The 23,935-nt window shown below is 35.9% G+C and overlaps 2 protein-coding genes across 3 annotated transcripts in view; one reads left to right on the top strand and one right to left on the bottom strand.

The window, feature by feature from the left end:
• LOC145242131 (uncharacterized) overlaps nt 1-2,550 on the bottom strand; it is a 39,403-nt gene extending 36,853 nt beyond the window's left edge. The window contains exon 1 of the mRNA XM_080105057.1: nt 2,373-2,550. Within this exon, the coding sequence (XP_079961183.1) occupies nt 2,373-2,436 (64 nt within the window). The 5' untranslated portion in view covers nt 2,437-2,550. The remainder of the gene's footprint in view (nt 1-2,372) is intronic.
• A 12,887-nt stretch (nt 2,551-15,437) lies between these two features.
• LOC145242134 (uncharacterized) overlaps nt 15,438-23,935 on the top strand; it is a 68,055-nt gene continuing 59,557 nt past the window's right edge. Inside the window, exon 1 of one of the 2 annotated variants that reach the window (XM_080105065.1) lies at nt 15,438-15,755. In XM_080105065.1, coding sequence (XP_079961191.1) covers nt 15,689-15,755 — 67 coding nt within the window. In that variant the 5' untranslated portion in view covers nt 15,438-15,688. The remainder of the gene's footprint in view (nt 15,756-23,935) is intronic. The other variant, XM_080105066.1, reaches the window with a different exon arrangement.

Consider the following 23,935-nt stretch of genomic DNA (forward strand, 5'->3'; position numbering starts at 1 on the left):
AAGTTTTCACGAGCGGTTTGCAAAAACATTTTTATTTTTCGTTCTTTTGAGGGGGGGTATTCAATTACAGAACTTGTACAATATTTAACAGGTGCTTCTGCAGTTTAATTTACCGTTTTTCCATAAGTAATACACACCCGCCCCCATTTATCGTTTTTCCGTAAGTAACGCGAACGCGCCGACATACACCGAGCAGAAGAACTGTTTAATTTTTCACAAAAATTCTGGGGTTTGTATTACACATAGATTCGAAAAAGTTGTCAAAAAACAAATATATAGCAAATAAATGTTATCAAAGGCAAGATAAGTTACTTTTCTACCAAACTGGGTATATTTTTCGTGTTTTTATTCAATGTAACATGTTTATTCAGCTCGAAAACCATACAGTGTTTACCGATGTATTGGAACATTCAAGATGGCGTCTGATTCTCTCTTTAACACGGTAAGTTTGGGAAAAGGTGTTATAAATAAAAAAAACGGATAAAATACTGTTAAAAACTCGCTCAATATATGTTACCATGACATAGGTTGACATATATTCGGCGGGTTTTTAATAGTATTTTGTATATTTTTTTATTTATAACATCTTTTCCGAAACTTACCGTGTTAAAGAGGGTGTGAGACGCCATCTTGAATTTTCCAATACATCGGTAAACACTATATTTTTCGAGCTGAATAAATATGTTACATTGAATAAAAACACAAAAAATATATCCAGTTTTGGTAGAAAAGTAACTTATCTTGCCTTTGATAACATTTATTTGTTATATATTTGTTTTTTGACAACTTTTTCGAATCTATGTGTACAGTAATACAAACCCAAATTCTGTTTACATTAGGGGAGCGGAGCGGCGGTGGAGGGGCAGAGGGGGGATACCAAAAATGGCCAATTTCCCTAGCGCAGAGATGGGAGATCATTTTATGTTAAATTATATTTTCGAACCTGATCTCCCCGCTCTAAAATTCAATATATCTTTTTTGGGGTGGGTGAGAGGGATCCGTGAATTGTTTCCAGAGTGTTTAAACGTAATCACCAAAAAAAGTATAATCTCATTTTTCTCGTGGAGAGACGCCAGACGGGGAGGTAGCCAAAAATGTTCGTCAGTGAGAAAAAAGTATTTTAATAAAAGTTCAAATTTAAGGACTTTTGATGGTTCTAGAAAATGTTAACTGAACCAAACAGAGTTCGAACTAAAATTAATGAAAATGGTACTTCAGCAAACTCGTGACTCATTTCACTTATTTTATCCTTTAGTTCTCACATTCCATTAGCGATGTTTCTGACAAAGGGAGAAAAATTGACGTCGCAGTAGCTCCTTCAGTCCTTCCTTCACTTAACCGAAGACAGAAAATATAAAGTATCGTATCTAAACAGATACTACACTTTAATGATAATTCGATTAGAAAAAATAAAATTAAAATAACAATGTAAAAGCGGCAAATATTCAGAGCAAATGTTAAACATCAGTTTGAATACATATATATTTTGGTAAATTTTTACGACGTGCCTCCTGCCTCACTGAGGCACTGAGGCAGTGCCTCAGTGAGGTAGGAGGCACGTCGTAAAAATGCCCCTCCCCTGCCCCACAATGTATTATAAACGCCCCAACCTCCCCATATTAAGAACGGCTTTCAGAATAAACACCACGACTCCACCTCGAAAGTCATTCTTAACATGGGAGGCTGGGGGGGGGGGTATTCCGAAAGCCATTCTTAACATAGGGTGGTTGGGATGTTTATACTACGCTGGGGCAGGTATTCAAAGCAGAATGCTCTTCGATTTCGAATGGTTGGTCCAGTGGTCCACCATTACAGGCCTTGCTTTTTCTCTTTGAAAAGGGATTAGTTTAATCGCCTGAAGCGCCCTTACCGAGGAATGCCGACGGAGCTGCTTAGGCACATTTTGCAGGTCAGATATGCACCTCCTCGGGAGCGCTGACTTCTCAATCCTACTTTCCGACCTTAGTGTCTTAGTTCTTGCAGTGGGAGAGAAATAAAAACCTTCCATTGATTGGTCAATTTGAGCCACACGAGTCAATTTCTTGATTGTGGTCGGTGGTGGGGTGGGCAAAAGCGGGCAAAAAAAAAAGGGCAGTAAACGAGTCCGTCGATATTCCCCAGTAGATACCCAAGGTTACTGTCATTAAACCTCAATTCCCAAAGGAGAGGGCAATGTCTAGGATGATGGCCTTCTAAGCCCAAATAGAGCCATACTTCACTGATATAACCAAAGAGTCTGTGTTAGAGCCTTCCACGATGTTTACATTCTTGTCGTGTTTAATGTTTTGGTTGATTATTTGGTTTTTCGTAAATTACATTTCAAATACAAACTAAAAGATAGCTTGTTTGTCGATACGAAAGATGATACTTACGATTTCCAGTAAAATATGCCGTACATAGTGATGTACACATCAACAAAAGCAGTATTCGCTTCATTTTTTTGCAATTAAAAGTGCGCTTCGAAAAACAACATATAAAAAAAAGTTTCTCGCGACTAAAAAGTTGTCGCCAACGCCGCTGCTGCTGCTGAAATGAAATGAATCTCAATCTCTCTCTCTCTCTCTCTCTCTCTCTCTCTCTCTCTCTCTTAATTTTATTTTATTTTATTTTTTTGCTGCTAAAATTTGACGGTTTTTTACTTTTTGGAATTTAAAAAAAAAAAAAGAAAAAGGACGGCACCATTTAGCCGATTTTTAGGCTAATTTCTGTGGCAGGTTTATAATGGCGCCTTTTTATCTAAAAATAATTAATTATTCACATTCTTGAATGTCAGCATCAGCATCATATCGTATGAATCCGAAGATTCTATTATTGGCATTGGTTTCCCTGATATTTTTATAGTCAGAATTCTTTCTAGAAAGACACCAGGTACTTACGGGAGGAACTACGTGGAGGTTGCCAACATCCTAACGTGACTTCATGGAACGAACTGGATTCAAACTTGGAACATCCAGGCCGTCCGTCTGTGTCGTTAACCATTTGAACACCGTCACCGCCTGTATTCTTAAAGTTATCGCATTCAACCTCATAAAGATTTTCTAACCAGCAATTTTGAAGCCTTATAATGCTGGAGGGTAGGGGGCATTTTTTTGTTGTTGTTGTTGTTGTTTATTGTTTTTTTATATTTTTTTACTACTCTATATACTATACTACAACTGTCACTTATTAAGGCCAAGAACTATTTGAGGATAAAAGTTAATGAAACAGAATTAATGTCAGCCAAGATGAGGAACGTACAGCACAATCACGTTGACACACTGGTTCTCGCCTGATCACTGAAGATAAGCAACGTTGCGCCTGGCCAGTACCAGATGGGTGACCATTTGGGAAGGCTAGGCGCTGTATGTACCTTTTGGGAAGGTTGGACGTGGGGTCACGCCAGCACCCTCACCCTGCAAAAAGAACTCCTCGCTACAAAAGCATCTACAAAAGTTGTAGATGTCCTATGCCCCTCCCCAAGGGCTCAAGGGTTATGAATGGAAGATGAGGAACGCTATAGAAGTACTAATATTGGTAAATAGTATGAACTGCATTGGATTACTTATGTGGCAGTTAATGACGAAGAATTGGTTGACACTGGATCTGAAGATGACCAAGTTGTAATCAAGAGGAAAGTAGCGGCACGGTAATGTGTTCTACAAAGTCATCGCTAAGAAGCTGTGTTAATGGAAATTCTGCCAGACTTTAGGTACATGAGAGAGAAAGGAAAGTCATTTTCTGTTGTGGTAGTGAGACGAGTTCTTGCTGTGAGTAAAAGAAAGGAACGATTGGAGCTCAGTCGAACACCTTTCATGAAAATAACAATAGAGTAAAGAGAGACTAACGTGTTCCTTCTGTGAGAAATAGGTTGTAGGAAAGAGAAGAGATCATCCCTTTTCCCAATAGATTTTTAAGTCAATTTTGTACTTTTGCAAGGTAGGAAAACGCAAATTAGAAAATGAAATACAACTAATAATTTTCACCATATACACTAAAATTCAATGTCCTTATTTTTAACATTCTGAAACTATTTTAAAATGCTTTTTATTTCAAAATAAGATTTTGTTAAAAAATCCCTTTTCCAACTCAATAATAAAAAAAAAAAACTAAACATGGCTGCCTACATTTTTTGTTCAGCTGAGAGATCTGTGCAACGTCATGTTTAATGTGTTTTTTTTTTTATTATTGGTTCTGACGTAATTCCTGTGTTAGAGTCCATGTTAAAAGTTCTTACACACAATCAAAACAAACATGAGTTCTCAGAGTAAACTCAGAGAATGTGTTAGCTATGTAAAAATGAATATAATTTACTTTGTATTATTTGGGAACCTATTCTGCACAAGAATGCTAAGACCACTAGTGAAAATGCTATGCTGAAATGGTTAGCTATTTGTAGAGTCCCCATCTAAACAGCTACATATACGAGATATGACGACACTGTCACTGGGATAAAATCACATTACAAACGTTCACTTAGCCAAGAAGGAGACCAGCCTCAATTTCAAATTGCAAAACACACATCTGCGAGTCTTTTTTTGTACTTCAAAATTAAAGCAACAAGTCCAGAATATTTCAAATAAAACCAACATTTAAAAAAAAAAAAAAAAGATTAACTTCAGGAGAATTCTAAAAAAAAAAAAAAAAATCTTATTCAGCACCATTTCAAAACACCTTATTGTATAAAAAACATTTATATTTAAAGATTTTGACAAAGATACTTGTAATATAATTTAATAAAAAAAAAGTCAATATTACTATGGCTGTTTGAGAGACCCTGAGAGGCCATTTTTCAACATGGCTGTGTCTTGTTTATATCGTTACTGGTGCAGTTTTTATTTTTAATTTTTCTGATGAAGCAAGTATTTTGAGATTAAAGTAAATTACAATTTTATTTCCCGACTAAAAATACAATTTTAAAAGTATCAAAAGAAAACATTCGACCAGAATGTACTATATAAGCAAGACACAGCCATGTTGAAAAATAGCCTCTCAGGGTCTCTCAAACAGTGATAATAATGTTGTTGTTTTTTTGTTATATGAAATTATATTACACATTTTTTCATAAAGAAAATGTAGATATCATTGTAAATGTATCCGTGACCGGTTGGGTCACACCAACTGCCATTATTTATTCTACTTTGATTTCATTGGAAAATTCATAACTGTCGCATAACTGTTAAGAAAGTCTTCTTGCATAATTAAAAATAATAAGTCTCCGATGCCTCCGTTCAGTCTCGAAAGACAAAGGATACCCTCTGTAGGGGTAGTTGCACGTGTAATTGTGAGGCGAGGGTTGCGCAATCCCTAACCACACCTCTCCTGAATCAGCAGTGTTTGAGTCCAGTGGCATGGAGAAGTACAGATAGATTGGAAACAATGCCGAGATAAGCGGAAAACACATACAGCACCTGGAGGCCCCAAATGGTCATCCATTTAGTATTGACTAGGTTCAACATTGCTTAACTGTGTGTCAATGTGATTATGCTGTAGACATAACATAATAATAAGTCTGTTTCTATATTATTGTTGTTATTATTACATAGGAATATTGTTATTCTGTACCAGCAGGGAGACCTGACGTTTCCCGGAATCAAATGAGGATAAATCAATGTTCCACACTTCCAATACTTTTATTATCATCAAAATCAGTGACATCACCCATTTTTCTATCAAATTGCCTGCTCTAGTTGGGGACCCATTGCAGTGCATGGGGAGGAAGTTTTACATGTCTTCTCACAGTGACGTAGTCCACAATACATTGTAATCTACATTGCACTGTAGAGAACTTAGTCCACAATACATTGTAATCTACATTGCACTGTAGAGAACCTACTATTGATATTTTTTTTAAAAATTCATTTTCATCCCAAACAAGGCACATTGGCACTTTGGTGTAAGGGGCTACTATCAGGGGCTACAGCTACTGGGGTACTATGTAGGGAGTTGGCCAGCAAGATGTCAGCTCACGTTACACTTGAACTTCTACATGTCAGTACAGTTAGGGAAGCAGAGACCTGGAATAGAATTCCAAAGTCTAGCGGTTCTGGGGAAGAAACTACTGGAGTAGAAAGATCTTTTACATTTAGGGATCTCTACTGTGTGGGGTTGGGATTTAGCTGCCTGTCAGGTTTGTCGAGGGTGTTTACGTCATGGGGGCACAAGTGCTTGCAGTTCATCAGAGCATTCACCATTAAAATACTTGTAGAACAGGCAGAGGGATGCAACATTTCGTCGATGGGACAGAGGCTGAAGCTTAAATGACAGTTCAGGACCTTTATAAAATTATTTTTATATAGTGGCCTAAATTAAAGTTGATGTAAAAATGGAATTTTTAAGGGCACTGTCTTGTTATCTACCTCTCTTTTAATGCATACGTGCATATTGACTTTACAGAACATTCTCCTATTATGGAATCTCAAACCTTTTTCATTCATTGACTTATTCGTTAGTACTAATACATTGTCTGTTATTAGATAGATGTCCAGCGAAAATAGCTAATAAAGTTGATATGTTAGAATGGAACTTTGTCTTTAACTGTACAAATTCATTCAACAACTACAATGAATTATTTAAACCCTTTTATTGTAGGGTTCTTGTGTCTGTTGAGGGTGTCGCAACAGGAGTTAGCCATTTTGCTGAGTCCACCGTGTCTGTACATACGAGGTGCCTTAAATAGGTTTCCAGACTTTTTTTCATATAGGCACTTTTATTGATAGTACACACATGAAACTCTAGTGCCCTTTGAAGTTATCTCCTCCGACTGCAATGCACTTGTTGTAATGTTTCAACAACTTCTGGAAGGCCCCATGGAAGTCCTCTTGTGTGAAGGTGTCAATGACCCTTGGCCACAGCTTCTTTCATCTTTTCAATTGTCTCATAACGACAGCCTCTAAGGTTTTCCTTGAGCTTAGAGAATAACCAAAAGTAACAAGGAACAAGTGCTGAACTATAGGGACAGAGTCTTGATGCCGATCTCGGTCATGACAACATCTTTCTTTCTGACCTTCTCTGACCACCCTTGGGACAAACTTTGTGCAAATCTTCCTCATCTTCAGTTCTTCACGAATAATTGTGTGTACAGTTCCCACACTGACATCAAACTGTGCACTTATTGTCTCTATGGACACACGATGGTCCTTATTCATGAAATTCTTTATTAGGCCAATCAACTTTGGTGTTCTCCCACACGCCATCATCCCTCACAGTCTCCCTGTCTTCCTTAAATCTCTTATGCCACTCAAAAACTGATGCTCGATTCATGCAAGATGGTCCAAAAACAGTCTGAAGCAGTCCATACATTTCTGTGGTATTTTTTCCAAGTTTTAAACAGAATTTTATTGCACAGCGTTCTTCTAAAGTGTCTTTATGTCCAGATTACATTTTTGATATTCACCAGCTGTGACAATCAGGCTTTAGTAGGGTGTGCTCCAATTACTGCTGTATCTATTCATTTAAACCTGAAATCATAAAAATTGGTCAGTCATCTCATAAGATGTATAGCAATAACATACTGAATTTTCAAGTCTCTATAATGATTTTAAATGCCTGTATAAAAATGACTGGAAACTTATTGAAGCCACCTCATATCTGAGTTGAATAAGAAAAGGGTCATCAGAGTTTGAAGGAAAACATTGACGTCTGAACTAGAATGATATAAATGTCTTTTCTTCCCATCTGTGAATCATACGAGATTGTGTTCCAAAATTAATGCCTCCTATTTTTTCATTCTGCACAAAGAGATCAGAGGGAATTGCAAATTGCATTGTTATGATGACTGAACTTATGCATTCATGACCTGAAAGTTTCAGCTTGCTGTTGCAGATATTGACGGTGTGAGACTCTAAGAAAGCAACCCCTGTCATTGATGTGCGTCAGAAGCAGAGATGTGTCATTGAATTCCAGGCAAAAGTGCATTGAGAATGGTGGTGACCATGTAGAAATATAAATTCTGGAGCACAAAAGTTTGCTCGTTTTAATAGTACCACTCCTGTCTTCATAGCTCTTCAACTTTTTGAGTTAATAAAATAGGAGGCTTTACTTTTGGAATGACCCTTGTCTGACAAAGCACACTCCGGACGCCCATGCACAGCCATTGTTCCTCACTGGCAAAAGTGGATTGAGAATAACGATGACTATGTAGAAAAATAAATTCTGGAGCACAACAGGTCACTCGTTTTAATGGTATGAATCCTGACTTCATAGCTCTTCAATGTTTTAATTAAAATATAGGAGGCTTTACTTTTGGAACGACCCTTGTATTATGACGGGACTACTTCCCTGAAAACTACAACATGGTCGTCTTCAAATCCGCGTCATAACTTGCCTTCAAAACTAATCAAACTTGTGTTAGCTCCATCAGTCGTTTTCCGTTCTTTCATATTATTGTTTTTATTTATTTAACTCATCGGCCCTTAGTATTTGATTCCCTCCACTCACGAGAAGGTGTGGTGCAAGTGGTAGTGTACCTGTGTCCCTTAAAAATTGCCTGAGCAGCCTCGTCAGTATTTTCTAGCGAGAGCGCCTCAGTTAGCTATAAACTAACTCCTTTATAACGCAAGAAGGCAAGGCTTGGGAAAATGGGCCTCCCTCATCCTCAAATGGTTTATGGCATCGATAAGTGATTAGTCATTAGTTGAAAAACAAAGTTTTATTATTATTTAAAGGTGTATTTCTTCTGTTGATGCGCCCCTATTGTATAAAAGGCACGTGTCATTAGTTTCCATAGACTTTTTTTTTTAATTTATGTGACTCAATATTTTTACTCGCAACAAAAATAGAGATGATGAAAAAATATTTAAAAAAAAAAAAAAAACAAGAACTAAAAAAAACAAAACATTCTGATCTGAAGCAACTTATTTGCGATGCTATTAATTACGTCTAACGCTATCTGATTGCAAAGAGAACAATATTCACACGCGGACTTTGGTCGACTTGCGAAGTAAAGGTCAATTTAGTTATCAGTTCAAAGTGAAAAAAGGAACAACGAATAATTTTAATGGATGCATTAAAAATACATTATTTTTTTTTAATACATCCTCCAATCCTCCTCCAATCTATAAAAACACATCATTCAATAAGTTCTGGGCCTGAAATATAGATAGCGCCACTAATAAAAAAAAAAAAAAAAAAGTTTTTAATGCATACCATTTTTACAAAGAATTAATCTTCGAAAATTTTAGTTACATCGGACTATTAGTTGATGTTGCCATTCCTGGCTACAGGTAGTGTATTTTGACGCGATTAGCAGATTTGAAAAACTGGGTTTGTTTTACAATCCACAGAGATACGAAAAAGTTGTCAAAAAACAAATATATAACAAATAAATGTTATCAAAGGCAAGATGAGTTACTCTTCTACCTATCTGGAAAAAGTTTTAGTGGTTTTACTCACTTTAAAACGTTTAATTGGTTCGAAAATCATAGTGTTTATCGATGGGGCGAACAAGAAAAATGGTGGCGAGCTGACACTGAAATTTGTGAAGTTTGGAAAATGAGTTAAAACTAACAAAAATTATACAAAATACTGTTAGGAACCCACCGATATATGTTACCGTGACATATATTAGGTGGGTTTCTAACAGTATTTTGTATGTTTTTTTTAGTTTTAACTCATTTTCCAAACTTCACAAATTTCAGTGTCAGCTCGCCACCATTTTTCTTGTTCGCCCCTATCGATAAACACTATAATTTTCGAACCGATTAAACGCTTTAAATGAGTAAAACCACTGAAAACTTTTCCAGCTAGGTAGATGAGTAAGTTATCTTGCCTTTGATAACATATGTTATATATTTGTTCTTTGACAACTTTTTCGTATCTCTGTGGATTGCAAAACAAACCTAAAAAGAGCTAAGAACATGTCAGAAATTTGACAATTACATCATGCCTCCCATTAGATTATTTTGGACCAATCAGATTGGCCGATTTTATTCTCTGTGAAACGTTGCGCTTTCGCAGGCTTTTTGTATTTGTGCGTTTGCTTTTTCAGTTTCAGCAAAGATCCTGAACTGGACGGATGAGCAGAATCCGTTCCAGTCACATCAAGCAGCCGAATCCTAGAAGAACATTGAAACTCACCCCCTGCAGGAGGCATGGAGTCTGCAACTTACATCTCTAATTAGGCTCATTACCATGAGTCCGCTAGAGACTTGAAACAATTTATTTCATGACTAAATATAGGCACATCTTCATTAAGTCCGTTAAGAAACTTTCATTGGTATACTACACTCTATGGCAGGCACGACAGGAAGACGAATGAACACATTTCTAAAGAAATGGCAGAAACACTAGAGGAAGACCTCCAATCTGTAGTGGAATTGGGACAAAAGTGGTTGGTCGCGTTCAATGCTGCCAAGACTAAACTAGTTTCATTCAATAATTACAAGAAACCCTCTCTACCACCCATAGCAATGGCCAACGACTCTTTATCTGAGAGTCCATCTTTCAAACTCCTTGGCCTAACGTTCACAGGAAACATGAGTTGGAACAATTACATTGAAGGCATTGCCAGGGCCGCTGCAAGAAAGGTGGGCTCTCTCTACCGTGCTAGAAATCTTCTAACACCCGAAAGTATCCTGTACCTCTATAAGGCCACCATTCGCCCATGTATGGAGTATTGCTGCCACATCTGGGCTGGTGCATCTGCTACTAGTCTCTCGCTCCTTGACAAGGTTCAAAAGAGAGTCGCAAACCTGATAGGCCCTGAACTGGCATCTAAGTTTCAGCCTCTGTCCCATCGACGAAATGTTGCATCCCTCTGCCTTTTCTACAAGTATTTTAGTGGTGAATGCTCTGACGAACTGCAATCACTTGTGCCCCCACGACGTGTGCACCCTCGACAAACCCGACAGGCTACTAAATCCCACCCCCACACTGTAGAGATCCCTAGATGTAAAAGATCTTTTTACTCCAATAGTTTCTTCCCCAGAACCGCTAGACTCTGGAATTCCATCCCAGGTCCCTGCTTCCCCAACAGTACTGACGTGCAGAAGTTCAAGTGTAACGTGAACCGACACCTTGCTGCCCAAATCCCTACATAGTACCCCAGTAGTTGTTGCCCCTGATAGTAGCCCCCTACACCAAAGTGGCAATTTGCCTTGTTTGGGGTGAAAATGTAATAAAAAAAAAAATTTAAAAAAAAAAAAAAATTATCGCACTAACATTTTCATGGACTTCTGCACTATGCTGTCAGTGCAAATATTGGATCCTTTACATCAGAAAACATCTTATCTACCCCTTGTATGGCTGCAAACTCTTATTTTCCAAGACAGAATGAACCTGCTTCCAGTTCCTGTTGAAGAATCAAAGATTATTACCTCAAGAGGTTGCTAACAGCTCTGTTTACAGAGGCAAAGATGGGCAATCTTTTTGCAACCGAGGATCAATAAAATTTGTATTGTGCCAAAAACATCACTGTGACATTTATTGGGTGGGTTTCTACCACCATTTCATTTCTGCCTCTGTATGTATCCATATAAAAATGACAATAAAATAAAACATAAAACGAATAGAAGGGTCGCCAGGTAGTGAGTGCTACCTAAAACAGCTTTATAAGTGAAAATGGAGGATAGCAAAATTTTACAACAAAACATTTTTGTGCAAGAGATAATATAAAAATTATTTTTCACGTTAGTAAATATTCATAGTACAAACACATGCTTGGTGAAGGAAGTTGGGTTAACAGTCACAAGAAATGTGTATGCCAATATGTCCATAACGTGATTATGCATGTATAAGCAATATACATACGTGAGTATTTGGCATTGTGTATGTGTGCTGATTTACCATGTTCTTAATTTTTATTTTATTTTACTTCAGTCAAAGTTCTCAGAAATTAAGGGGCCCACAATTTGGGGCTAACACTTGGACTCTATATGAGATACATAGATATTCAAATGTTCCTTTAAAATTCTTTATCTCTCAAACACTGAGTTAGTAAAGAAATTGGGAACATAATTTTTCTCTCTCCAATTAAACATTTTCATACGTTGTAGTATATCTTTTATTTTGGTCTCTTGGTCTTACTGGATTCCAGGACAAGAATTTATCTGGTCTGGTGGAGTATCCATCTTCATGCTGTTACTTGAATTAACATCACTTGGAGACGGTGCACCATGTCTGGTAAAAGCTAATGTAAGTTACCATAGTGAGGAGATCTTATTTGGGCAGCAAATACTATGTGATTTTGAATATTTGGTCAGGGCTTACTTCTATGGAAAAGTATCCTCATGCCAGGTTGTTCTGACAAACCCCTGTACAGAGAAACCTTAGAAACTCGAGGATAGTGTCTAGTAGGCATTCAAGTTCTCTCCAGTAGGCATTAGTATGTGTAGAGATGTGAGTAGCAATTCGTCTCTGTTTGCCTAACTTTTCTTAGTGTGTAAGCATAGCAGCATGAGATGAATAAGGCTGGTATGTGAGTCATTGAGTTATTTTCCTTTGTGACTTGCCCCCTCCCCATCACACTGGTGGGAGTAGGACTGAAAAGCATACATACTGGTGTCTTACAGTTGACTTTAAAGGAATGCTGCTTGGCAATATTTGAAAATAACTTTAGTAGAAGAAAATTGTTGTTGTTTTTTTTTTTTACTTTGCAGAACATGATTGAGTTTTGTTAAAAGAAAGGAAAAAACAATAGCATTAATGTTTGGTGCATTTTAGATTAGGAAGCCAGTATCTTCAAATAGTTTGATCTGGTAGCACCAGAAAAAAAAATAAAAAGAAATTTCTTGTTTTGCACTTATGATATTATGAAATGTTCCCCTGCTCAAAAGCCAGAACCCCAGAGAATGTAAAAGAAATGATCCACAAAAAAGAAAAGAGGTTGGAAGTGAAATGAGTGGAAAGGTGATAGAGAGACTAAAATAACTTCCCAAGACAGGTGGCGCCTGACAGATTGTTTAATAGTTTCTGCTGATCAATTGAGTGTGACTGAAACAATAAATAGATGTTTAGGATTTCCGGTCAAAACTAAATATATTTAACAATCAGAGTTCGGCTTAAGACAGATTGGGAGTAGACGAACAGATTGAGTCAAGCAGACCAGGAAATGAGCTGACAAGTGAACGACAATGATGGCCTCAACAGGGAAATGGTCTCAAGTTAGTTATAAGCTGAGATTTAGTAATTTAAAGACTGGAACGTAACTAAAACATACACACTAGCGGTGGGGCCCCGATGACAGTATCACACACAGAACACAACTAACTTATACATAATATATTTGAGATTTTGTTTTTCATGTATGAGATTACCTTTGCTTTTGTTTTTGTATACGTGTAAACCAATGTGCGCTGTTACTATGATGGCTGATGCAAAAGACGACAGAGTAAGGGGTGCAAACTTTGAGATCAGCGATTGTCAGGGAGTGGCCTAAGGTCTTACTCACAGATCTCCTTACATTATCTAAATTTCGTCTTCTTCTAAGCTTAACACTCACATTATATGATTCTCGTATCTTTTTTTTCCCCATGCAACACATGTCTTCAACTCTCACTGGCCAGGTTTTACTTTAATACATCATCACATTGCATACACTTATCTGATGAAATCTTCCCTTGATCGACAGCGATAACGGAAGTAATGGAAGAAGTTCCCTGAACTTACTCCACCCACTAACAACTCTTGCTTCCATACACCATCACACTGCATACATATACCTCACTAGATAATGTTATCAGAGACATGCTGCAGTTTGGCAAGAGGTTAACTATTGACTCGATGTGCACCATGTCATATTATGTGGTGCACTCATTGGACATATATATATATATATATATATATATATATATATATATATATATATATATATAATTAGTTCCACAGCGAAACAACGCCGCAGCTTGTGAGAGCCATGACAGCCAACAAACCAGAAGTCCAAGACTCAAGTTTTGCCCACCATTTGGGCTCATCAGTTAGACATATCCGAACTCGGGATTCAAAACCCGAGCCTCTTGTATGCAAAGCGAGTACTCTGCCACCTGAGCAAACATGCCACACACAAGAAAGTCTATTAACTAACACAGATCAAGTAGGAATTTTATCCTTGCTAGGATGATGCCATCCAACAAGATAACCTAATGCTTGCCCCCGCATGCAAGACGCTCGGTTTTGAATCCCGAGTTCGGATACATTTAACTGAAGAGCCCAAATGAGGGCGAAACTCGAGTCTTGGACTTCCGGTTTGTTGACTGTCACGGCTCTTGCGAGCTGCGATGTTGTTTGGCTGTGGAAATAATTTTATTATTTCTTACATTCTTAAAAATTATATATGTATATATATATATATATATATATATATATATATATATATATATATATATATATATATATATATATATATATATATAAGTAAATAAAATAGACGTTTTTGTCTATCAATTCTATTTTTGATCCTTTCCAACTTCTGAATAACGGTCTTCAGTTCTGGTAGGAATTGTTCAAAGCAAGTTAGATTAATCTATCCCTGATGATGAATCTAGAAGGATTGGAAAGTACTCGGACTTACGACAAATATGGCGATTACATTAGCCAGTTCCTGCCAGAAGTGGAGACTGTTATTCAGAAGTTGGAAAGAATCAAAAATCGACAAAAAACGTCTATTTTTTTTAATGAAAAGAAAAAAATGCTGCCTAAATATATATATATATATATATAGATTTACAAACTAATGAGTACTAACTCATTAAGGTCAAAAGCCATTTGAGGATAATGATTAATAATAAGTTATGAGGGGAATGGAAATGACAAATGGAATGAACAAAATTTTATTACTTAAAAGGATGGCTCAACAAGTATTTGTTGACATTAGACTTGCAGACGACCATATTGTAGTATGCAGGGAAGCAGTCCCATGGCAATGTGTTCCACAGATCAGAATTCTTGGAAAGAAACTTTATTCATTGTAGTCGATAAGATAATTGCTTTTTAAATGATGTTATTTGGGATGGGCGGACGACGTGTATGATCGAATGACTTGTAACCACAATGAATAAAGTGTAGTATCTGTTCTGATCTATTGCACTTCATCTTTTCTGATCTGGTCAGCGAAGGAGAAATCCTTATGGACAGAGAAAATTTTATTTTTTATTTTTATTTTGTCCTAATCCAGATTGCTTCCTTTCTGGGGGGCTGGAGTCCCACCCCTACATAGAAAAAAAAATGACCTTGTGTCTAACTCTACCCTTTTGGGGGAGACAAGTAAATACGGACAGCTTAAACTAGTTACAGAATGGTGGGTCTGTGGGAGGGGCGGGGTCTTCAGCATCCGGACATGATTGTTCTTGTAAAAATTGCTTGTCGTCATTTAACTCAGTTTGTGACCTCTCCGTTTCCTTTCTGCTCCAAAGCTCAACTCCATAATATGTTTTTCGGTGTCATCCAATCAGCCATCCTCCTATCAACAAATTTTACTCTTTCTCTCAAAAAAAAAAATAAAATACAAAATAAAAAAAAATTCGAATAAGTGTTTTTGGTTGACCTCATTTATTTATTTCGAGGCTTTGATTCAGTTGAATTTTATTTTTTTTATCAGTAGCAGCGCAGAATAAAAAAGAAAGAAAGTAAAAAGAAAAGAAGAAAGGAAGTAAAAAAAAAAGAAAGAAAGAAAGAAAGAAATTCTATACGCAAAACGAAACCAAAATATTTCGGCTATAATTCTCCAGCCTCTCTGTTTGGATTTTTTTCTCTCGAAAAGTTTCATACACATTTAAAGATGAAGCAACAAGTTGTCACAATTATTTTCTTTTTATTTCTTTGCAATTTTTGTACAGTTCATGGCGGTAAGATATATTTTGTTTCTCCCTTTTTTTATTTTTATTTATTTATTTATTTTTTTAAAGCAATGCATTTTCAGGTGAAACTTACGTGTCATATCGAAATTAGTATTGATTCCAAAAATTACGAAAAAAAAAATCCAGTAGAAAATACGCCTAGCGTATTTTTAACAATAATTTTAACAAAAATTTTAAATTGTCTCGGTTGTGGCAGAGAACAAAAAATTAAAGTGCAGCATCTGAAGAACAGATACTACCCTTTGATCTTGGCCAACCAAAAAGCAACTGCGTCACGATGGCATTTGGAAAAAATCTTAAGAAACAAAGGGAGATGACTCAACATAATTCAAATTAAGGAGGTCTGTACCGTAATGCCTACGAATTCCCATTAATCGCTTTAAAATTATTTTCTTTTTTTTTTTAAATAAAACTATTTGATTAATTTATGTAATTTCTGGAATATATTTTCTTGTTTTTTGTTTGTTTGTTTATTTTTTTTGTTTTTGTTTTTGTTTTGTTTTTTGAGGCGGGTACGTACATCATCTGGATTAAAAAAAAAAAATTAATATAGGATGAATTCTGGACCATTTTTAAAAATCACTTTAGATACCAACTTTTGAAATTATAAAGTACACTTGTATAAAAATAAAAATTTTACCAGACGATGTTACCGTTACCTTTGTTGAAGTGAGTGTCTCTGATGATGGAGGTCTGAACAGAGCTGAAAGGGAGAAACAAACCAAATATCAAGGTCTCATGTATGATATGAAAAGAAACTGGAATCTTAGGGAGATATCAATCATACATGTTATTATAGGTGCCACAGGATTTATGAAGAAGAACCTGAAGTCCTACCTAACTAATATTCCTGGTGAACCAAGTGCAAAAGAGATCCAAACAATTGCACTTAAGGGAACAGCGAGGATACTAAAAAGAGCTCTCGGTTGGTTTCAATAAAAAGCAGGGCAATGTTGGCAGCTGGTTTGGCTGCCACATACCCAACGTTCCAATCTTCAAAGGAAGAAAATTAAAAAAAAAACAAAAAAACAAACACACACACACACCGGGAAGATGCAGAGTGGGCGCTAGGGATGGCAAGCACCTGCTCCTTTTATTCCTATAACAAGATTGGCCTTTGAATAACTTTATTTTACTCAGAACATTTCGTCTGTAAACAACCTTTAACGAGAAGACTTTTATTTACTGACTACCAGCTAGTCAGTGTTGGGAAGAGAGCCAGAGGGCGCTATGAAAACATCTTTACATATTTTTACATTGTAAAGTAGATCTTGTATTTGGACTTTTTTTTTTGGCTGCTCCGTGACCTTACTTAACATGAAACGTTAGTTAACGAAAATGCATATACTAATATATTAGTTGACATAACGAAGTTAAGAAAATACATATAATAATATAATAATAATTAAAAATGTTAACTAACTTAAATACATACACTAAAACGCTGGTTAAGGAAAATACACATAAAAAGTTAGTTAATATAAAACGCTAGTTAACGAAAATACACATAACAACGAGACACTAGTTAACAACAATACATATAATAATAAGTTAGTTGACCTAACAAAGTTAACGAAAATGCACATAAAACCATGGCCCTCCGTTGCTAAACTTTCACAAAAACACTCATCTAGCAAAAACCACTATCAATAATTTTCCCCACTCTTTATCTGTGCCTAAACATGAACAAATCTTCTTTTTTAGAACTGTACACCTGTGGAACTCGCTTCCGTTTCCCTGCTTTCTATCTGACTACAATTTAGTTGTCTTCAAGTCCAATGTAAACAAATTCTTGATGAACCGTCCCCTTAAGTAATCCAATTTACCAAATTTCCACTACGAACGATTACTATGATATTAACCCATTACTATTGTACACTCAATAACCCTTATCCTCGAGTGGCCTCTGGGCCTTGATAAGTGGTGACCACTATGTAAAAAAAAAATGTTAACCTAAAACGTTAGATAGCACAATGACATAATAAAGCGATAATTGACAAAACAAATATAAAGCCATTAGTTAACATTACAATAAAACGTTAGTATAATAATATCGCGATATTTAACGAAACTACAAATACTAAAATGTTTGTTAACTAAAATACACATTAAAATGAAACGCTAGTTAAAGAAAATACTTATACTAAATGTTAATTAAAGTTATATTATGATAACTAACTAAAATACACCACAGTAAAAAAAATTAAATTATGATAATACATATATCAATAAAAGAAAATGCTTTTGTACTAATGTGTGCAGAGCAGCAGCGGCAATGAATGTTATTTTACATGTCGACTCCTGATTGGACAAAATCTTTAATCAGCAGGGTTTTTTTTTTTTCAGCCAATCAAAAATGTGTGAATATTCACTTCCAAGTCTTGCACATACTATGAATACCCAAACACAACGTTTTCCTTTCTTTCTTTTTTTTTCAGAGACAACATATTTGATCAATTTACATGATTTTTGGAATATGATGTTTTCGTTTTGTCACAGATACATACGCAGCTGTTGTGATAATGCAAATTAATTTGCAGATGTTATAAAAAGAGGTGGAGAGTGCTGGAAATCTGGGGAGACTTAGTGTTATTCACACTCCAGTGAACACCACGGGTTGTTCTCAAAGAGAAATATTGATGTTGACTTGTGTGAAAACTCCTAGTGATTAAATAATAATAATTTGTAATTTGGTAAAAATTAAAGAAAAATAAATGCAAACAAAAATGGATAAGTATCTTTCTATTCAATTTGCACCCTATAAATCCAGCTCCTATCACAGCGCTGGACATAATCCTGCTTGGCATTTTGAGGGCCAAAAAGGCTCTCAGGAGAGATGTTCATGATCCACTGTGCATACAGCGAAGCTCTCACATGCTGTTCACAGAATGTATAGTCACACAAGTTTCATACATGCACTCTTTCACTTTCACACACACACACACGCACATTTATGCCTATCCCATTTACACACATGCAAACGTAAACGGCGCCAGCCGAAATGAATTTGCCCACTCAATTTCTCCTTATAAACTAAAAAACACATTCTTTCAGTGAAACGTCTGTTGCACTTGTTGAACCCCCATTCTTCACTTTTAAAACATTTTTTTTTTTTACCACAAATAAGACGTATTACCATTTGGTCATTAGGGGCTCATTATTTCATGTCTAATGTCTAGCAAAGGATCGTGGGGAGTTGAGTAGTGAGATTTCTGTTAACATTACATTTAAACTTCTGTATGTCTGTACAGTCAAGGGAGCTGGAAACGGAGGAAATTCCAAAGTCTAGAAGTCCAAAGGAAAGAAACTTTTAGAAGAGAAGGTTTTCGAGCATTTAGAGATCTTAACAGTGAAGAGGTGGAATTTTGCCGCTTGTCGGATTGGTCAGGAGTATGTATGTCGAGGGATGCAAGTGATATTCGTTCATCGGAGCACATTCCATGAAATTACTTGTAAAACAGGTCCAGAGATGTCACATTGTGGCGATGAGACAGAGATTGGAGGTTGGCCATTAGTGTGGGACCTATTAGACTTCAGGCTCTTTTTTTGGACCCTGTCTAAGAGCTAGAGACTAGTGGTAGATGCACCATCCCGGATGTGGCAACAATACTCCATGAATGAGCGAATGGTGGCTCTAAAGGTATAGGGTGTTAGTTTTAATTAATAACCTTAGTTAATTATGAAGTAAATAAAGTGAACGGACCTTTTTCTTCTTTAAATAACTTCATTTGTGGAAGGTATCGATGACGATAGACACAAATGAATTAACAACGTAACATTTTATCAGCACACAGGAGACGCAAAGAAACGCGTCTATTTATTTTTTATATCTGTACACAAAGACGGTATAGACCAAAAAGGAAGAACACTTTGCATTACGTGTCGTTTTATACAAAAAACAATCGAAGGGAGATAACTCAGAGTCCCTAATTTAAAGTCCAAGTCATCAGTTCATAGAAAAAGAGATACAACTACTTGACCTTCGGGACAAGATCAAAGTGTAGTATCTGTTCTTCAGATGCTGCACTTCTATTTCTTGTTCTCTTTCGGTGGAGGAGAAATCCTTCACGATTGAGACAATTTTTATTTTTGTACCTTTTCTCCACGTTAAAAAACGACCCTGGTGTCTAACTCTGTCCCGTGGGGAGGCATTGTAAATAGGTACAACTACTCACAGTCCATATCACTGACAAATAACGGTCAAAGGGGGACAACTCTTCAATGTCTCAAAATCCACGAACATTGCTATCCCCAACATAGAGTGCTCTCTGTTGTGATTACAAATTCATGTTTCCTATGAATGTTAAGCTAAGGAGGTTGAAGGATGGGCTCGCAAGTACGGTATTATTTGTCATGGTAATCGGTGGTTAAGAAGCTTTAACTTTATTTTTTGCCTGCCATAAAAAAAGTTATTGATACTAAATTAATATGTTTTTGTCTTTTTCAAATCTGATACACAACATATCAAGCTAATAATTTAAGACATTAATAATATATGTCGTCAAGACATGAAATTCTAGTTTTTGATTATATTGAACAGATCATTTGATTTAAATGCAATTCAGATAATGAGCCTAACATAAGTGAGGGGGTACATATGCGGAAAAGCAGTTTAGAAGTAGACCCCGAAATGGTATGTATTCTCTCCTGATGATCCAACATTATCTGGAGACTGGAATGAAATACTACACAAGCAAAAAACTGATAATAAACTTTATTGTACACAAGTTTACAGGAAAAGGCCCCAAAACGGTAAAAACGGCCGATAAACTTGATTATATACAAGTCTACAAAGTAAGCTGTCTTTAACAAACAACAATATTATCAATTGCTTGCTCACTTCATTGTGAGTTTCTGGTACTATTCTGGTAGCAACTATCATTCTATATATGTCGTCAAGAGAGCAGAAGACACTATCAACATTCCAACAACTCTATGAATCGATTTGGTTATTCTTCTAGTCTGGACACGTAGTGCAATGGGTTACTTTTAATTCATCTAAAACCAAGCTTCTCTTCTTTCACCAGCAACACTCGGATCTTCAATTTGTCTCGATTTAAAGTGAATGGGTTTTTCCTTGAAGAAGTCCCTTGCTTTTATAAGTTTCTAGAACTGACCTTTTAGACCAGACCTTAAATGTTGCTAAGGTCGCTGGAAAAATTATTGGACCTTTTTACCTCTCCAGAAAGTATCTCACTCTTGATGCAATCCTCTATCTGCGTAAGAGTCAAATTAGTCCTAAGAAGGAGTACTTTTGCCACATCTGGCGAGGTACCGTTCAGAATACTCTTTATTGCCTTGACAGAGTACTACACTGACTTTGAAATCTAGCAGGGGGGAGGGGCTTTTACAGCTTCTCTGCAGCTTCTTTTTCACAGAACAGACATTGCTAGTCTTTCTCGACTATAATTGTCATTTACATATTAGGTGCTCGACTGAGCTCCAGTCTATGATTCTCCCTATCCTGTAAAACATTTACAATAAGAACTCATTCTAGCTCAACAAATCCGACAAGCAGCAAAATCCCACCCCTACACAGTAGAGATCCTCAGATACCAGAAAGCTTTCTACTCTAACAGTTTCTTCCCTCAGACTGCTAGACTTTGGAATTCCCTCCCAGGTTCCTGCTTCCTTGACTGTAGTGACATATAGAAGTTCATGTTTAATGTAAACAGACATATTGCTGCTTAATTCCCGACATAGTATCCTCACAATTATTATAGTAGCCTCCTCCCCTACATCAAAGTGACCATGTGCCTTGTTTGAGGTGAAAAGGCAATAAAAAAAATACTTTTTTTTTTTTCAATAATTTTCCTTTTTCCCTCTGTGTACCTCATACTAAGCTGAACTTCCACAAACAAAGTTTCTTTCTAAGAACTATCTGTCTGTGGAACACAGTACCATAGAGCTGCTTCCCGGCTGACTACAACATGATTATTTTCAAATTAAATGTTGACAATTTCTTATTGAGCTGTGCTCTTAAAAAATCTAATTTCTAACTAGTCTCAACTATTGTTACCAATCTTTATATCGTTGTTCCACTCGCTTCCTGGTAAGCTTATTAACCCTTATCTTCGAGTGGTCTATTGGCCTTGATAAGAGGTAACTCGTTAGTATATATATATATATATATATATATATATATATATATATATATATATATAAGGAAAGGTCGCCAACAATTGCTACATATTTTTTAACATTATTTTATTATTCCGTGTTTTGATTTTTCATATAAAAAGGTATCATATTTAGATCATTGTAATAATGTTTTGAAATCATTGAAATAGTTTTTTACACGTTTCAGACGTTCTGTGTAGCGTCCTCTTCAGAAATTATTCAAAGTGTAAAATAATTGAAATATATTTAAAATGTGTTCAGAATGTATAAAAGCATTTTCACAGTCCATTTTGGTTACATGTTTCCCGAGCGGATGAAATGTCCGTAAAAAAAAAAAATCTATATATATATATATATATATATATATATATATTAAAAAAATACTCATGCATTCTTCTCCATACCACGACATGAACTATTCAACCTTCTCTGAAACCTACCGGCGTTCTGCATGTCTTAATGCATGTCTTAATGCATGTCTGAAAAATATTTGTCTTTGCACATATGCGCACGTTTCATCCAAGTGCAGATTCTCCTACGATATATTCGATCTGATATTCGAACAAGTAATATTTTCAATCAGTGACGTGCAGAGAACTTTTTCAGGGCAGGTGCTCAATTTAAAAAAATAAAAAAACGTGTTTCTGTGGGGCATGCACCTATTATACATTCCTCTGAAAAGGGCACTTTTAAAACAGGAGTAAAATGGGCAGGTGCTTGGGCACCCCTCACCTTCTGCAATGAAAACAAATACAACTACAGAAACTTTGGTCAAGATCAAAGTGTAGTATCTGTTCTTCAGATGCTGCACTTCTATTTCTTGTTCTCTTTTGGTGGAGGAGAAATCCTTCACGACTGAGACAATTTTTATTTTTGTACCTTTTCTCCACGTTAAAAAACGACCCTGGTGTCTAACTCTGTCCCGTGGGGAGGCATAGTAAATAGGTACAGAAACAAAATCCGACTTTGAATAAACATAATTTTCAGATAACCTTTGAATAAGAAAATGCTGAAATGCCTAGTGAAGCACACACACACACACACACACACACTCACACACACACACACACTGAATGCATGCGCGCACACACACACGCTGAATGCATGCACACACACACACACACTGAATGCATGCACACACAAATTTTATACCTGCACTGTTTCAATGACAAAACAGACAGGTTATAGTCAGCTAACATACTTCCTAACTTCCGGCGTGGCTGCTACCGGAAGTGATGACAAAGCAAATAAGTTCCTTCGCTTTTATTGTTTTTCAGTATTTCTATTGTAAAGCGATTTATTGAAATAAAATATAAGAAAAAGATATTATCGAAAAAAATATACAATAAATATAACACAGTCTTTACTTGCTCTTTTAATAACAACATTAAAAAATAAAAGTTTCTATTTGAAATTTTATAAAAAAAATATGTTTATGAAATTATAAAAGTACGTTTTTGCTTTGTTTGTTTTTAATTTTAAAAATAAAAGATTTTTATTTGAATTTATATAATAATATATATTGTTGAAAGTATAGAAATAAAATTATTGAAATCAAAATAACAAAATTTCAAACATCACAAAAAAACGTATTCAATACATAATATTCCCAAAATAGTTTTTAAAGGCTTTAAAACGTTTTTCCAATAATCCTTTAAAAAAATAAAACTGATTTCAATAATTCATTAGTTAAAATGAGACCGAAAAAAACTTTTCAATGATTATTGAATAAAAAAAAAGAATAATCACAAAAATATAATAAAAAAAGAAAGTACACATGCACAGGGGAGATATAGGCGTGAGAGAAAAAAGTGAAGGAACTGATTTGCCTTGTCACCACTTTCAGTGGCAGCCACACCGGAAGTTAGGAAGTACGTTAGCTGGCTATAACCAACGGACACATTAAGATACTCACATATTTTAATGCTGATCCCATTTACACACATGCAAACACACACGGCGCCAGCTGAAACGAACATGCTTACACAATTTCTCTTTAGAGACAAAACACCTTCCTTTCACCTAGAACATTCCGTTGACACTTTGAA

This window comes from Euprymna scolopes, chromosome 21, assembly GCF_053919585.1.
Source record: "Euprymna scolopes isolate OS-2025 chromosome 21, ASM5391958v1, whole genome shotgun sequence".
Taxonomy (NCBI): Eukaryota; Metazoa; Mollusca; class Cephalopoda; order Sepiida; family Sepiolidae; genus Euprymna; species Euprymna scolopes.